The sequence below is a fragment of the Scomber japonicus genome, chromosome 7, assembly GCF_027409825.1.
Source record: "Scomber japonicus isolate fScoJap1 chromosome 7, fScoJap1.pri, whole genome shotgun sequence".
Lineage (NCBI taxonomy): Eukaryota > Metazoa > Chordata > Actinopteri > Scombriformes > Scombridae > Scomber > Scomber japonicus.
Genome location: NC_070584.1, coordinates 32,914,811 through 32,932,725, shown reverse-complemented (window position 1 = coordinate 32,932,725; position 17,915 = coordinate 32,914,811). Strand labels below are relative to the sequence as shown.

At 44.1% G+C, this 17,915-nt stretch overlaps 1 protein-coding gene across 1 annotated transcript in view; it reads right to left on the bottom strand.

The window, feature by feature from the left end:
• The window catches only part of LOC128362334 (phosphatidylinositol 3-kinase regulatory subunit gamma-like), a 278,822-nt gene that overhangs the window by 162,521 nt on the left and 98,386 nt on the right, over window positions 1–17,915 (bottom strand). The window contains exon 4 of the mRNA XM_053323076.1: window positions 13,242–13,437. Coding sequence (XP_053179051.1) covers window positions 13,242–13,437 — 196 coding nt within the window. The remainder of the gene's footprint in view (window positions 1–13,241; window positions 13,438–17,915) is intronic.

Genomic DNA, 17,915 nt, shown 5'->3' with positions numbered 1-17,915 from the left:
CTCCTTCTTTTCCTTCCTTCCTTCCTTCCTTCCTCCCTCCTTCCGTCCTTCCTTCCTTGCTCCCTTCCTTCCTTCCATCCTCGCTCCTTCCGTCCTTCCTTCCTCCCTTCCTCCCTCCTTCCGTCCTTCCTTCCTTCCTTCCTCCCTCCTTCCGTCCTTCCTTCCTTCCATCCTCCCTCCCTCCTTCTTTCCTTCCTTCCTCCCTCCTTCCTTCCTTCCATCCTTCCTCCCTTTATTCCTTCCTTCCTCCCTGTCTTCTTTTTCTTCCATCTTTCCTTCCTTTTCTCCTTCCTTCCTTCCTTCCTTCCTCCCTCCTCCTTCTTTCCTTCCTTCCGTCTGTCCTTCCTCCTTCCTTCCTTCCTTTCTCCCTTCCTTCCTTCTTCCTCCCTCCCTTCCTAACTTCCTTCCTTGACTCGAGGACAACAGGGGGGTTAAATCTGCTCCTTTATACTAGAGAATAAGCTTTATGCACATTTTCACTTGTTGAGTTTGGCATGTTTAAAAGGTTTTGCGACCTCAACTAGAATTTATAATAAACGTTTGAACCTAATGAGCGTGACGATTTTCCCACGAGTGGATCATCGGGTTGAAAAGGTCTTTGAAAATCCCTTTCCAAAAAAAAACTCTGAACATTTTTATCTTTATTTTCTAACAGTGTGTTTTTGGGGGGATTTCCCGCATTGAGCCACCGGCTGGAAAGATGGCCGCAGATCAAAGGGTTGAGAGAAAATGACTGGTCTCCCGGAGAGAGAGGGAGCGCCAGAGGAAAGGTAACAAATAAAAAGGAATGAGAAAAGCAATGTGAGGGGGGGGGGGGGGGGGGGGGGGGCAAGGGGGGGCGGTGAGGAGGGGGGGGGGGATTTTAACTGTTGCAAAATCAACAAATGTCTGGAGGCAGATCGGAGGAAGACGAGCAGCGACTGTCTTTACATGTGAAGTCAATTATACAGATTATACAGTCACACACACACACACGTACACACACACACACACACACACACACACACACACACACACACAGAGGAAATAAAGAACAGGATTATTTAAGTCAGGGATGGCAAACATGAGGCCCGTGGGCCAGATCTGGACCGCTGAGGGGTCCAGTGCGGCCCACTTTCCTTGTTCCTCCCTTCCTTCCTATCTTCTTTTTCTTCCTTCCTTCCTTCCCCCCATCCTTCCTCCCTCTATTCCTTCCTTCCTTCCTTCCTTTCTTCCTGTCTTATTTTCCTTCCCCCATCCTTCCTCCCTCTATTCCATCCTTCCTGCCTTCCTGTCCTTCCTTCCTCCCTTTATTCCTTCCTGTCTTCTTTTTCTTCCTTCCTTCCTTCCTTCCTTTCTTTCTGTCTTCCTTCATTTTCTTCCTTCTTTCCTTCCTTCCATCTTTCCTTCCTGCCTTCCTTCCTTCCTTCCTTCCTTCCATCTTTTTAATGAGATTAAATTTAAGTATTTTAAAAATTGCAAATGTCTCATCATGTATCTTGACGTGGGCATGAACTTAAATGATTCTCTGAGGATTTATTTTATGTTTCTTACCGTCAACAAATGAGCCGAGCCAAACCACCGATGAACTCATCCTACTAATTAAGTATTGTGTGTGTGTATCTAGAGTCTGATAAATGTTATTCCTGTCTGCCGTAAACCTCTGATGTTGAACAAATACTATTAAAAACACATCACTGAGCCGCAGCGCTGCACGGCTGACGTGTTGGAGGTTTCTTTTGGAGACCCAACATCGTCTCCACGGGGACAACTGTGACTCAGGAGGTAGATCGGTCCTCCACCAAATGTTCCTCTGTCCCACGTGCAATAAATACAGTTAAAGCTGCAGTTGGTAAGTCTTATAAAAGTAAAATTTTGTCATATTTGCTAAAAATGTCACTATGTAAAGAAAGCATTACATGAAACTAAAGAAAAAAACAGGCTCATTTAGCCCCGCCTACTTCTCCTACTGAACCAATCAGAGCCAGGATTGTGTCTGATGGAGTGTCTGACAGCTGTCAATCACTGGTCATGCACACAGGCCCCTCCCCCTTCCTCCTCACAGGCCCCTCCTCCTTCCTCCACACAGCTCCCTCCCCTTCCTCCTCACAGGCCCCTCCCCTTAAACCTCACAGTCTCCTCCCCCTCCCTAATCACAGGCCACCCTCCCTTCCTCCTCACAGGCCACTCCCCTTTCATACTCACAGCCCCTCCCCTTCCTCCTCACAGGCTCCTCCCCCTTCCTCTTCACAGGCCCCTCCCCCTTCCTCCTCAGCTCGGTCAAGCTCTAGTTTCTAGGTAAGGTCTAGCCAGTCACTGTAAAGCGTTTTATATCTAGCTGTGTGGAGTGTAGTTCATGTATCACCGATCGCGTGCACGTGGTCGCGTGCACGTGGTTGCGTGCACGTGGTCGCGCCGTCAGCCTCCTCTGGGGGAGGGGCTTTAGAGGCAGGGCAGGAGTGCAGCGGAGAGGGAGGGGAGGGATCTGACAGTTGTGCTTCTTCAAATTTGATGCTAAGACCTCTCTCTGCTCAGAGTTACCAACTGCAGCTTTAACCTGAACAACCCCTAAAACAACTTTCTTATTTTTATTCAGTTTTATTCGGATTGTGATTGTTCTCATCAGTTTGGTTGAGCTGTATGATGAGATGATGTTTGTTATGTCACTGTTTATTCTATCTATTCTAATCTATTTATGGTTGTGGTGTTAGTTATTTTAATGTTACTGTCACTGCAAATCAAACAATAAAGCTCTGAACTGAACTGAACACCAATCAGAATATCGGTGGATCTATCTATCCATCTATCTATCTATCTATCTAAGTAGTCCATTTACATGAGCTTAAAGGATCTGCCTGGTGAAGTCTGATAAATGTTATTCCTCTCTACCGTAAACCTCTACCGATGTTGTACAAATACTATTAAACACTCATCACTGAGCCACAGAGCTGCACTGGGTGAAATGTTCCATGGTGCCATTTCTAAACAACTTATGGTCCCCACTGTTGTCTCCATGCATGAACGAGCATGTGGGGCAGCTGTGACTCAGGAGGTAGATCAGTCGTCCACCAATCAGGAGGTCGGTGGTTTGATTCCCGACTCCTCCAGTCTACATGTCGATTAGCCTGAGTAAACCCATGCTATCATTCCAGAAAGTTAGCATGGCCACCAAGACAAAATCCTCGCCTGATATATAGGGAACCAATCACAGAACGGGGGAGGCGGGCTCAAGGCGATGACGAGCATAGAGTGACTCTGTTCACATCCAGCATGGCGGCCACGGAGCTGCAGCAACCGTTCAGAGCAGCACTAGATTGTGTGTTAAATACATTGGAAGGCTGAATGATTTTTCCTTCATAAACTTGAAGTGTTTGTTCACGCTGCTCCCTACAGGCAAAATAATTAACCCTTAATGGCTCCTGATGCTCCAACAGTGTATAAATGTGTGAGTGATTGTTCCTCCTGATGAGTGGCAGTAGTGTAAAAGTGCTTTAAGTGGTCAAAAAGTCTAGAAAAGCTCTATATTTTTAATGATTTGTATTTTTGATGACTATGTAAATCCCTTTCTGTTACATTGCATTGTATGAAAAGTGCTATACATATAAAGTTTGACTGATCGATTGATTGACAAGTCTGATAAATGTTATTCCTCTCTACCGTAAACCTCTACCGATGTTGTACAAACACTCATCACTGAGCCACAGAGCTGCACTGGGTGAAATGTTCCATGGTGCCATTTCTAAACAAGTTATGCTACCCACCACCATCGTCTTCATGGATAAACCAACATGTGGGGCAGCTGTAACTCAGGAGGTAGATCAGTCCACATGTTGATGTGTTGGGCAAGATACTTAACCTCCATTTGCTCTTGACAGCCAACAGTGTGTGAATGTTAATCCTGATGAGCAGGTTGTGAATGTACAGTCCATTTACAACTAGCTGGACTTGGACATGAGCTAAAAGTCCATGTCAAGTAAGATTAAATATGTGTTCTGAGTTTGACATACCACAGAAAAGTGTGTTCTTAACCACCCTGCCAAATTTGAATGATTAAAAAAATCGCCAAATATATGAAATTAGGCTTCAAAGTTGTGTAGAAATCAGCCTCTTTCTCTGCTACCAAACACTGAAGCCCCGCCCCCTAGCAAGTGTCACCTGTCAATCAAAGTCACCACCTCTACCAGAAACATGGACGCTATATGAGAGAGTTTTCTGCTGCTAGCTCAGCCGCTAGCTCGGCTGCAAGCTCGGCTGCTAATTCGGCGGCTAGCTCGGCGGCTAACTGTAGACTGTAGTAGTAGTAGTGTGTGCTGAATGTATTTCTACCTCTACAGCAGCAGGGGCGGGTTTATGCTAATCACTAAATCCTGAACACAGAAATCTTGAAACACAGTTTGTGAAGCCTAGCTCCACAATTCAAATCTAAATGGTTGAAATGCTTTTTACACCTTTTTTAGAAATACATTTATGACCTATTTAATGTGTTTAGAAGAAAATGGCTGGATTCACTTCACACAGTCTTTAAGGGATCTGCCTGCTGATTATTTTAATATGTTCTTACTGCACAGAGTTGAACCAACAATGAACTAACAAGCATCCAACGTCTGTCTGTTATTGCTCTCTGCCGTAAACCTCTGATGTAATCTAAATACTATTAAAATCACATCACTGAGCCGCAGCGCTGCACTGGGTGACGGAGGTCTACGGCATAAACTTGCAAGAACAATACTTGCTTGCAGGATGAGTTCATTGCTGGTTTGGCTCTGCACATGAGGTTTGTTGACAATACGGGAAATCCAGAAAATCACCAAGATAATCTTTTAACCCTCCTGTTGTCCTCGAGTCAAGGAAGGGATGGAGGAAGAAGGAAGGTAGGAAGGAAGGAACGGAAGGGAGGTAAGAAGAAGGAAGGAAGGAAGGAAGGAAGGAAGGAAGTAAGAAAGGAATGGAGGAAGGGAGGACGAAAGAAGGAATGGAGGAAGGAAGGAAGGAATGATGGAAGGGAGGAGGAAGGACAGATGGAAGGATGGAAGGAAGGAATGATGGAAGGGAGGAGGAAGGAAAGACGGAAGGACGGAAGGAAGGAATGATGGAAGGGAGGAAGGAATGATGAAGGGAAGAAGAAAGAAGGAAAGGAGAAAGGAAGGAAAGACGGAAGGAAGGAAGGACGGAATGAAGGAAGGAAGGGAGGAAGGAATGATGGAAGGTAGGAAGGAAGGGAGGAAGGAAGGAAGGAAGGAAGGGAGGAAGGAAGGAAAGATGGAAGGGAGGAAGAAGGAAGGAAGGAAAGGACACGAGGGTTAAAGGTGCCGTGTGTAGAATTTAAAGGCATAGCCGAAAGCAGAGCAGAGTTGGCAGTAATGTAAAATAATAATCACCTGAAAATAATAATTGTTGTGTTTTTATTAGGGCTGTCAGCGTTAACGTGTTAATCGCGATTAGATTAATGCAATCCATAATGTGTTAATTTTTTTTAAATCTCATTTTAATTTTGCAAGCCTTTTTGTCCCTTCCACTCCCCCGTAGACGGCTCCTCTAGCTGTAGCGCTATGCTTTGAAGTGGCCTCCTGCAGTAAACCTACCGCGCTGATGGAAAGTAAGAGAGCTACTGGACTTTTGAACGGCTTGTTTAACTTTAAAACACTTCCAGACGCTTCAGTTGACAAGTCAAAAGTAAAATGCAACCTGTGTCAAACGGAGTTTAACTACCACCGGAGTACGTGGAGTTTGAGTTAGCACCTCCACGCTAAACACCCAGGTGCAGCCAAGCGAGCCTCAGCTCCACCAAAGGACCATTTTGGAGTGTGGGAGTCGCAGCAGAGCCGTGATTGATTCCCAGTTAAGACACTCTGGTAAGAAATGCTTTACATTATGGGCTTAAAACTGCCTTCAAATGGAAAATAACAGGATTTTAAACATGCAATTCAAAACGCGATTAATCGTGATTAACTATGGAAATTCTGCGATTAATCTCGATTTAAAAAATAATCGTTTGACAGCCCTAGTTTTCATGGATGTATAATAAACCATTTATATCTATATAGGGTGTGGGTGCCTTTCTACAGAGGCCAACATGCTTCTACGGTAGCCCAGAATGGACAAACTAAATAATTTGAAGCCTCACTACTGAATCCTGCACACTGGTCCTTTAAATAAAACTAAACAAAGTAAATTAAATGCTGTTTTAGTTCATACAAAGTGTGTAATAAAGCCAGAAGTCAATCAAAATGAAATTAATCTGCAACTTTGCAAATGTGAGCATGTTTAGCTTTTTATATCCAAGCTATTGTTTTATTTTTGACGATTAAGCGATTTGAAGAGCGTTGGGAATTTACAACGGGCATTTCTCACAATTGTCTGACATGTTATTGATTGAAAAATAAGCAACTACTTGAAAAAAAAATAATGGAAATAATCTTTTTTTTTCTCTCCAGTCAGCTAACTCAAGTAGAAACTGGTTATTAGTGCAATTTAAAATAAGTACAGTTCAGCAGAATCGGTAGCGAGGAAGACATTACAGATTTAGAGCTTACAGGTGGAGGTGCTGCTTTTCAATACTGTATGAACAGCTGTAGTAACATTGTAGTTCCTCCTTTCCTACCTTCTTCCTTCCTTCCTTCCTTTCCTTCCTCCCTTCCTCATTTCCTTTCTCCCTTCCTTCCTTCTTCCTCCCTTCCTTCCATCTTCCCTTCCTTCCTTCTTCCCTTCCATCTGTACTTCCTTTCTTCCTTCCTGTCTTCTTTTTCTTCCTTACTTCTTTCCTTCCGTCCGTCCTTCCTTCCTTCCTTCCTTCAAGTATTCTTTTTCTTCCATCTGTCCTTCCTTCCTTGCTTTCTTCTTTCAAGTCTTCTTTTTCTTCCTTCCTTCCTTGCAGCGTTTCTGACCTATAGAAGTCCTGTGGTTCATGTTTCCTTTGTTGAAATTCATTTTAAATTCTTCCTCATTGGAAAATTCAGAATCTATGAAGTTACAAGATTTTTTAAAAATGTACATTTAGTATTTTTATTGGTTTTATATCATTTGAAATGACATTTGCACCATTTTTACCAAAAGTAAGACTGAATGCTCCTGAAAATGTCAAATGGTGTAACCACAAAAGAATGATAAATATTAAATGTTTTAGCCACCTTGAAAGAAAGAAAGAAAAAGGCTATCTTTCTTCCATCTTTCCTTCCTACCTGCCTCCCTTCCTTCTTTCTTTCCTTCTTTCATTCCTGTCTTCTCTTCCTTCTCCTTCCTTCCTTCCTTCTATCTGTCCTTCCTCCCTTTCTTCCTTCCATCTTTCCTTCCTGCATGCCTCCATTCCTTCTTTCTTTCCTTCCTTCCTTCCTTCCTTCTTTTTCTTCCTTCTTTCCTTCCTTCCTGTCTTATTTGCCTCACTGACCCAACATTCAACTGTAGGAACAAGAAGAAAAACACATTTTTGAGTGAAAGGGGACTTTTTTAAAATACTAAAAATCGACTTTACAAACATTTTTATGGAGGCAGGAAACACATTCAACATGTTTGTCAGACCTTCAGGATACGCACGATGTGTTTTGATGAGTAACAGTCTATAAAATATATCATTTGGTTTTATTCCCTTTAAAACTCCACAGGGAAGCTTTCAGTAGACCGTCATTATGCAGAGAGGATGAGTGTCGTGTGAAAGTTAACCACCTTAACCAGCTCGCTTTCAAAATAAAGTACAGATCTAAACAGCAGCAAAAAAAAAAAAAAAAAAAAAAGGAGAGGCAGGACAGAAACAGTTTTTATGGTTACACCACTTAGACATTTTTGACATTATCCTCTAATATATTCTCTGTAAATGGATTAAAAAGCAGAAATTTGATACTGGGTCCACAAAAAAAGAAGGAAGGAAGCAAGGAAGGGAGGAAGGAAAGGTGTAAGGATGAAAAGAAGAAGGAATTTAGGAGAAAAGGAAGGGAGGATGGAAGGAAGGAAGGAAGGAAGGAAGGAAGGAAAGGCATAAGGATGAAAAGAAGAAGGAATTTAGGAGAAAAGAAAGGGAAGGAAGGAAGGAAGGAAGGGAGGAAGGAAAGGAGGAAGGATGAAAAGAAGAAGGAATTTAGGAGAAAAGGAAGGGAGGATGGAAGGAAGGAAGGAAGGAAAGGCATAAGGATGAAAAGAAGAAGGAATTTAGGAGAAAAGAAAGGGAAGGAAGGAAGGAAGGAAGGAAATAAGGAAGGAAGGGGGTTCCTAAATTCCTTCCTCTTTTGTCCATACTCCTCTTTCCTTCCTTCCTTCCTTCCTTCCTTCCTCCTTTCCTTCCTCCCTTCCTTCTCTCCTAAATTCCTTCCTCATTGTCCTTCCTTCCTCCTTTCCTTCCTCCCTTCTCTCCTAAATTCCTTCCTCTTTTGTCCTTACTCCTTTCTTTCCTTCCTTCCTTCCTTCCTTCCTTCTTTCCTCCCTCCCTCCTTACTCCTTTCCTTCCTTCCTTCCTCCTTTCCTCCATCCATACTCCCTTCCTTTCTTCCTTCCTCTTTTCCTCCTTACTCCTTTCCTTTCTTCCTTCCTCTTTTCCTCCTTACCCCTTTCCTTTCCTTCCTTCCTTCCCTCCTTCCTTCCTTCCTTCCTTCCTTAATCAGCTTACTTCCTTATGTTTACTGAGCAGTTATTTCAAAGTAAAGGTACAGATCTAAACAGCAGCTAAAAAAAAAAAAGAAAAAAAAAAAGGAGAAGCAGGACATAAAAGCGGTCTCCTGCCACTCATCCCTCGGAGCAAATAGGAAGGAAGGAAGGAAGGAAGGAAAGAATGGAAAGGAGTGAGGAGGAATAGAGGGAGGAAGAAAGGAAAGGAGTAAGGAGGAAAAGAAGAAGGAAGAAAGGAAGGGAGTATGGATGGAGGAAAGGAGGAAGGAAGGAAGGAGTAAGGAGGGAGGGAGGAAGGAAGGAAGGAAGGAAGGAAGGGAGGAGAGGAAAAAAGAGAGGGAGGGAGGGAGGAAGGGAGGAAGGAAGGAAGAAAGGAAGGACGGAAGGAAGGAAGGAAGGAAAGAAGGAAGGAAGGAAGGAAGGAAGGGAGGAGAGGAAAGAATGGAGGGAGGGAGGGAGGAAGGAAGGAAGGAAGGGAGGAAGGAAGGAAGGAAGGCAAGAAGGGAGGAAGGAAGGAGGGAGAAAGGAGGGAGAAGAGTAAGAGTCCATAAAATAAAAAAAAGGAGAAGCAGGACATAAAAGCGGCCTCCTGCCACTCATCCCTCGGAGCAAATAGTTTACTCTTCAGGGATCTCTCAGTGTTATTACATGACTTATCCTTACTGTACAAATTAAATACTTCAGACCTCCAACTCCCATTTTTTTTTTTTTATAATATCCTTTGATTTCACAGAAGAAGTCATTCGGTGCTCTTTAAGTGACCCCCTTCCAAAATAAGAAGTTCAATTTGAATGGGCTTAACCTCAAGAGACCTGAGCCAAATACTTGATGCATCCTTTCAAAGTGGTTTATACTAACTTAAAATGTTTCCATGAATAAGTAAAAAAAAAAAAGAGAAGAGGTTGGGGGGTGGGAGGGGGAGGGGAGGAGGGGGGGATGTCACTTTACAGGACGAGGACCAAAAGAAAGAGAGACAAGTGCTTACATAATTGAGGGGGTTTTCAGTTTGAGATCATGTCGAAGAGCTTAGCCCAGTAATATTTTTTTGGAACGAGGCTGCAGGGGAAGCTGATGCAAACTTCTCTGCAAGTCAGTGTGCACACATAGCTAAGACACACACACACACACACACACACACACACACACACACACACACACACACACACACACACACGCTGTCTATCCATATATCTGTCTGTTCACCATGCAAAGCACGAAACTCCAAACGTCAAGGGAAGGGTTCATAAAAAATAGAAAAGACAGAGAGAGAGAGAGAGAGAGAGAGAGAGAGAGAGAGAGAGAGAGAGAGAGAGAGAGAGAGAGAGAGAGAGAGAGAGAGAGAGAGAGTCCCTAAAAGGTGGAGAAAGAAGGACCTGCTGGGCTAAAAGGTGGGAAGCAGGTGAAAGGGTGAGAAAGGCAGGTCAGCTGTGTATAAAATGAGAAAAGAGAGAAAGAGAGAGAGAGAGAGAGAGAGAGAGAGAGAGAGAGAGAGACAGAGAGACAGAGAGAGCGAGAGTGAGATGGACAGAGAGAGAGACAGAGAGAGAGAGAGATGGACAGAGAGACAGACAGAGAGAGAGAGAGAGAGAGATAGAGAGAGAGCGAGAGAGAGAGAGAGAGAGAGATGGACAGAGAGAGAGAGACAGAGAGAGGGAGAGAGAGATGTACAGAGAGAGAGAGACATGGACAAAGAGAGAGAGAGGGAGAGAGAGAGAGAGAGAGAGAGACAGAGAGAGAGAGAGAGAGAGACATGGCCGTGTGGCTGTGTTTCAGCTCAGAGTCTTTTTTCTTGTCTTTTATTGAATCCAGAAGCTGTGTCGGGAGATTAGCGGATATTTGACGCTGACAGGAGGAGCAGCCTTCGCTTCTTTACATCTGAGATATGGAAGGAACGTGTCAGGTGTGACGAGTGTCGGAGCTCATGCCGAGTGACAGCGGCATGAAAACACTCTGAGCTCCAGGTTGGAAGTCACACCAGTCATCAGTTATTTAAAACGCGACGTGCAGCCAAGATAACTCCAGATCCTGTTTTTTTATGGAGGGTCATAGTGGTCCTGGTAGTTTTACAAAACTTTAAATATGACTGTAGCTGGTTAGGAGTCACAGAAGTCTTTTATTTTGTAATGTAATGAGATATAACCCAGCCAGCATGTCCATGTGGGCCCCACTTAGGGGTTAATGTGGGTTATGTGGGTAATGAGTGGGCAATGAGTGGGCATGGGCTTAATGCTATGAAGCCTGAACCATCAAATAATTGCCAGAAAATTGAAATTCTTTGAAACTAGAGTTTAGGGAGGAAGGAAGCAAGGAAGGGAGGAAGGAAAGGAGGAAGGAAGGAAAGGAGGAAGGGTGAAAAGAAGAAGGAATTTATGAGAAAAGGAAGGGAGGAAGGAAGGAAGGGAAGTAGGACAGAAGGAAGGAAGGAAGGAAGGAAGGTAGGACAGAAGGAAGGAAGGAAGGGAGTATGGACGAAAAGAAGAAGGAATTTAGGAGAAAAGGAAGGAAGGAAGGATGGAAGGAAAGAAGGAAGGAAGGAAGGAAGGAAGGGAGGAAGGAAGGGAGGGAGGAAGGAAGGGAGGGAGGGAGGAAGGAAGGGAAGGAGGAAGGAAGGAAGGGAGGAGAGGAAAGAAGGGAAGGAGGAAGGAAGGAAGGGAGGAGAGGAAAGAAGGGAGAGAGGGAGGGAAGGAAGGAAGGAAGGAAGAAAGGAACGGAGGGAGGAAGGAAGGGAGGGAGGGAAGGAGGAAAGGAGGAAGGAAGGAAGGAAGGAAGGGAGGAGAGAGGCAGGACACAAAAGCGACTGTAGCTGGTTAGGAATCATAAAAGTCTTTTATTTTGTAATGTAATGAGATATAACCCAGCCACTTAGGGGTTAAATGTGGGTTAGGTGGGTACTGAGTGGACAGGGCTTAAACTGGGCACATTTTCTGGGTCCCACATGGTTTCAAAAACATGGGCCCCACATGTGAAGCTCACATCGGCTGACTATATGAGCCCCATAAAGGATGTAAGTGGGCTAAGCTGGCATGAGCCTAAACAGGGCAAACTGTGTGGGCCCCATATTGCTTCAGAAACATGGGCCCCACATGTGAAGCCCATGTGTGCCTGCCAAATGGGCCTCATTTAAGGTCCATTCTGATCCCATATGGGCAAACATACATGGGTCTCATGTAACTCATCCAGTTGGGCCCCACTTGAAACCCATACAGACAAAAAACAGGTACCATGGAAACTGCGTGAAAACCAACTTGGGTCCCATATTTGCAGCCCAAATTTAACCCTTAGGGGCCCACATGGGCATGCAGGCCGGGTCAAAATGACCCTGTCTGTTTGGACTGGTCCTTTTTTTCCTCCCTTCCTTCCTTCCTTCCGTCTGTCCATCCTTCTCTCTTTCATCTCTTCCTCTCTTTCCTCCCTCTCTCCTTTCCTTCCTTCTTCCTCTGTCCTTCCTTCTCCCTCCTTTCCTTCCTCCCGCTCTCCTTTCCTCCCTCCTTTCTTCCCTTCCTTCCTTCCTTCCTCCCTCCCATCCTTCTTTCTTTCCTTCCTTCCTCCCGTCCTTCCTTCCTTCCTCCCGTCCTTCTTTCCTTTGTCCTCCCTTCCTTCCTCCCTCCTTTCCTTCCTTCTTCCTCCCTTCCTTCCTTGACTCGAGGACAACAGGAGGGTTAATGCTGCAACATAAAGTCATACAGAATTTTAGATAAAAGTGTGTTTCCAGCTTTGTGAATCCTAACCACATGCACGATGCAAGGGTTAGGGTTAGATCCATAAAGAAATGGTTTTCCTCGTTTTGTGTGGTGGAAGTCTTGACCTCAACCCAGTCCAACACCTTTTAGCCTTTTAGAAAAACTGGAACATTGACTGTGAGCCAGGTCTTATCACCCAGTATCAGTGATGGATCTCAAACCCCTGCAGGCAAGCTCCAAAACCTGATATATAAGCCCACCTCCCCAGAGAGACCAGGCTCATATAGCATCAGATAAATTACCATAATGTTGGAATCAGACGATCAATAATCACATGTGGGAGGAATATTTGGGTTTTCTATCAGAGATTTCCGCCTCCAACCCAAACAATGGAAGTTGAATGGAGACACATTAAAACCAAAACCTTCAAGTGATAACACACTGTAGACCAGGGGTGTCAAACATGCGGCCCGTGGGTCAGAACCGGCCCGCTGAGGGGTCCGGTTCTGGCCCACTTTCCGTCCTGTCTTTTTTTTTCCTTCCTTCCTTCCTTCCTTCCTTCCTTCCTGTCTTTCTTTTCCTTCCTTCCTTCCTTCCACCCATATTTCCATCTTTCCTTCCTTCATTCCTTCCTGTCTTCTTTTCCAACCTTTCCTTTCTTTTCTTTCTTCCTTCCTCATTTTTCTTCCTTCCTTCCTTCCTTCCTTCCTTCCTTCCTTCCTTCCATCCCACTTTCCTTCCATTTGTCCTTCCTCTTCTCCTTCCTTCCTTCCTTCTTTCTCCTTTTCTTTCCTTCCCACCTTCCTTCCATTTGTCCTCCCTCCCTTTCTGCCTTCCTTCCTTCCTTCCATTTATCCTTCCTTCCTTCAATTTATCCTTCCTATCTTCCTTCCTTCCTTGCTTCCTTCCTCCCTTCCTTCCTTCCTTCCTTCCTTCCTTCCTTCCTTCCTTCCTTCCTTCCTTCCTTCTTAATGATCCGGCCCACATTACATCAAATCGGGCTGTTTATGGCCCTTGAAAGAGAATGAGTTAGACCCCTCTGCTGTAGCCGTACCTTGAGCGGTGTAGACCAGCTCGCTGTAGACTGTGGCGGGGATGATTGGGGCGGTCGTGTCCTGCAGGAATCCTCTGAGAGCGTCAGTCAGAGAAACCACATCGTACTGGTCCAGATCCAACGACACCAGATCTGAGAGGACAAAAAGAGAGAGAGAGAGGAGGACGGACAGGAAATGTAAGAACATGTGGAATATAACCAGAACAGGACGAAGTGGGGACATAAACCCAGGAGGGAAAAAGGCATTAACAGTTTTTTTTTGTCCTAATTATAACATACAACACAATCTCCTGCAATGGTTTAATGGCACCAAATCCTTACATCCACATACTGACAGTAAATGGAAATTTTTGTGCCAATTTTCTGGAAATTAGGTTAAAAATTAGCGTGAAATTTATACGTAAAACTAGCTAATTACTTTGTCCAACAAGCTTTGCTCTACAATGAGATAGATCAACATCTAATGAATATTTCACCACGAAATTTGGTATCTCCATTCATGTTTCTCAGAGACTTACTAAAGGTGACTTTAAAATGTAAGGATTTCCATGAATTTTAGCTTCGGATGATGTTTGATTGGTAGCCAGCCAGTCAAACATTATGTTCATGTTTATCATGTTTTGTTTGGGAGGAGGCTTTTTTTTCTTTTCCGTTCCTTTAATGTCTTTTAGTCAATATGGAAATTTGATGCAATGTTTTTTACAATGCATTTAAAGACTGTGTAAAGTGAATTCAGACATTTTCTTCTAAACACATTAAATAGGTCATAAATGTATTTCTAAAAAAGGTGTAAAAAGCATTTCAACCATTTAGATTTGAATTGTGGAGCTAGGCTTCACAAACTGTGTTTCAACATTTCTGTGTTCAGGATTTAGTGATTAGCATAAACCCGCCCCTGCTGCTGTAGAGGTATAAATACATTCAGCACACACTACTACTACTACAGTCTACAGTTAGCCAGTTAGCTGAGTTAGCCCCCGAGCTAGCCGCTGAGTTAGCGGCCGAGCTAGCCACCAAGTTAGCCGCTGAGCTAGCAGCTGAGCTAGTGGCAGAAAGCTCTCAGACGTAGCGTCCATGTTCCTGGTAGAGGTGGTGACTTTGATTGACAGGTGACACTTGGTAGGGGGCGGGGCTTCAGCAGACTCGACGGTCACACCCATAGCGTTTGAGAGCAGAGAAAGAGGCTGATTTTTACACAACTTAGAAGCCTTATTTCATATATTTGGTGATTTTCAAATTTTGCAGGGTGTTTAACAACACACTTTTCTGTGGTATGTCAAACTCAGAACACATATTTAGTCTTACTTTACACAGACTTTTAGAGTTGTTACACATGTAAGGTGACCTCCAGCAACCTGTGCCACTCATTCAGACTTTTCTCCATTTTTCTGTCACTGTTTTTCTGACAATGCACAGGACGATCACATCCCAATTATCATTCCCACCCACACACTTCAGATTGGTTTGGTTTAGTTTTTCCAACTGGGGTTAAAGTTGTTAAAGAGCACAACAGACCAAAAGCATTGAAGATGTGGGTTTGATTCAGTGGTTTGGAACTAGGGTTGGTTATCGGTACTCAATACCTTTAAGATGTCAACTGGAATAAATCAATACCAAGTAGTATCTAACGACCATCAAACGATCCTTTTTGCACCCAGAGCTATAAAATATGACTATTTGTTTGGACTTGCTCACAGCCAATCAACACAAGCATTAAAGACTTTAAAAATGCATTTGTGTCCGAATCAAATAATTTAGATGTGGAGGAGTCGTGTCATTTTATGCATATTAATGATTCTAGTCTAATACTCAATTGGTATCAGCATCAATTTATGGATTGTAACTGGTATCACACTTTACAAAAAAATACCCAGCCCTATTTGGAGCTAAGCTAAATATTGTCCCCTGATCATAAGATAATGATAATATTATTTTAAACCATAAAGGCCAGATGATTTTTCTTTTTTTTTTTCTATTCATGGTCCCCTCTGGATGAATGCTAATTTAGTTGACCTTTGACCTTCCCTCTCCCTAAATGATCAGCCTTGCACATAAAATCACTAATATCATAGCAGATAGCAAACTGTCATGAATTATACTGAGCACGTGCAGGATCCCCAGAGGATGAACCCTGTGATGAGCCTTGTGGTTTGGGGGTGTAAAGTATAATTTGTTTTATATGGTGCCCAAATTACTTAAACCTTCTGTTGTCCTCGAGTCAAGGAAGGAAGGAAGGAAGGAAGGGAGGGAAGAAGGAAGGGAGGAAGGGAGGGATGGGGGGAGGGAGGAAGGAAGGGAGGAAAGAAGGAAAGGAGGAAGGTAGGAGGGAGGGAAGAAGGAAAGGAAGGAAGGAAGGGAGGAAGAAGGAAGGATGGAACAGAGGTAGAAGGAAGGAAGGGAGGGAAGAAGGATGGAATGGAGGTAGAACGAAGAAAGCAAGGGAGGGAAGAAGAAAGGGAGGAAGGGAGGGAGGAAGGGAGGGAGGAAAGAAGGAAAGGAGGAAGGTAGGAGGGAGGGAAGAAGGAAAGGAGGAAAGGAAGGAAGGAAGGAATGAAGGAAGGAAGGGAAGAAGGAAGGATGAGAGGGAAGAAAGAAGGGAGGAAGGATGGAACAGAGGTAGAAGGAAGGAAGGAAGGGAGGGAAGAAGGAAGGAAGGAAGGAAGGACAGACGGAAGCAAGGAAAGAAGAAACAATTTGACCCGGCAGGACGATACGAAGGTTAATAACAATCAGTGGTCTCTGTTGACTCATTTAAAAATCAATTCAAGACTCATTTATTCAACCTCAGACTGTCTAGGGTTTGTATTTTGTTATTAGTTTTTTATTGTATCTTATATTGAACTATTTTTAGGGTTATATTTATTATATTAGGTTATTTTAGGTAATATATGTTATATTACTTACTTAATTACTGACTTTCCCCTGACATTATTCAGTCATTTCCAACACTTTATATACGCTGCATTTATTCACTGTACTTATAGGACAAAGTGGGGACAGAAGCCCAGGGGTAAAAGGGCATTAACTCTCCTGTCGTCCTCCCGGGTCAAATTGACCCCATCCCTTTTTGACTGTTCCTTCTTTCCTTCCTCTTTCTTTAATTTTTCCTTTGTTCTTCACCTCCTTCCATACTTCTTTCCTCACTTACTTCCTTCCTTCCTCCATCTTTACTCCTTTCCTTCCTCCCTCCCTCCTCCCTCCTTTCCTTCCTTCCTTCCTTCCTCCCTCCCTCCTTCCTTCCTTCCTTCCTTCCATCCTCCCTCCCTCTTTTCTCCTTTCCTTCCTTCCTCCCTCCCTCCTTTCTCCTTTCCTTCCTCCTTTCCTTCCTTCTTTCCTTCCTTCCTCCTTTCTCCTTTCCTTCCTTCCTTTCTCCTTTCCTTCCTTCCTCCTTTCCTTCCTTCTCTCCTTCCTTCCTTCCTCCCTCCCTCCTTTCTCCTTTCCTTCCATCCTCCCTCCCTCTTTTCTCCTTTCCTTCCTTCTCTCCTTTCCTTCCTTCCTACGTCCCTCCCTCCTTTTCCTTTCCTTCCTTCCTTCTCTCCTTCCTCCCTCTCTCCTTCCCTCCTTTCCTTCCTTCCTCCTTTCCTTCCTCCCTCCCTCCCTCCCTCCCTCCTTTCTGTCGACATTATTCAGTCTTTTCCAACACTTTATATAATCTGCATTCATTCACTCTACTTATAACTTTATTTACTACCTAAAAAATGTGGATTTAGTGTCAAGCTACACTTTCAGGTTCCTAGTTTTGGCCTTTTTTTTTATCAGCGTAACACACGTGGGGTTGAGTCCGTGCTGATGTGATTGGCTCAGTCTGAGTCTCACGCTCAGCTGTTTCTGGGAAAGAGAGGAACACTGTCACTCAGCGACAGATAAAACAGATGCTGAGATGTCCAACACGTAAAAGACAATTTACAAATCTACTCGGCGGTAGACAAAGCAACAGATAACAGGCCTGCGTGAGAGCCTCGGCAGATTAGCGAAGGACAAACCAACTGCTTTTTTTTTGTCCTCCATCTTTCAATTCAACCTTCCTTTTTTTTGTACGCTTCCTCCACTTGTCCCCTCTCCTCTCCCAGCTCCTTGACCTTTCTCCTGTTCGCCTTTTATCTTATATCTCCCTACACCACCTTTCTCCTCTTTCTCCTCTCTTTTTCTTTTCCCACCAACCTTCATCCCCTCCTCCTCCCCTCTCTCTCCTTCCCCCCATTGCATGGAAACAATGGAAGTGAATGGAGACCCTGAACACTGTAGACCAGGGGTGTCAAACATGCGGCCCGTGGGCCAGAACCGGCCCGCTGAGGGGTCCGGTTCGGCCCACTTTCCTTCCTGTCTTATTTTTCCTTCCTTCCTTCCTTCCTTCCCTCCATCTGTCCTTCCACCCATACTTCCATCTTTCCTTCCTGTCTTTTTTTTCCCCTTCTTTCCTTCCTTCCTCCCTCCCTCCCATCCTTCCATTTTTCCTTCCTTCATTCCTTCCTCCCTTTCATCTTTCATTCCTGTCTTCTTTTCCAACCTTTCTTTTCTTTCTTCCTCCCTCATTTTTCTTCCATTCTTCCTTCCTTCCTTCCTTCCTTCCTTCCTTCCTTCCACCTGTCTTCCCTTCCTTCTCCTTTTCT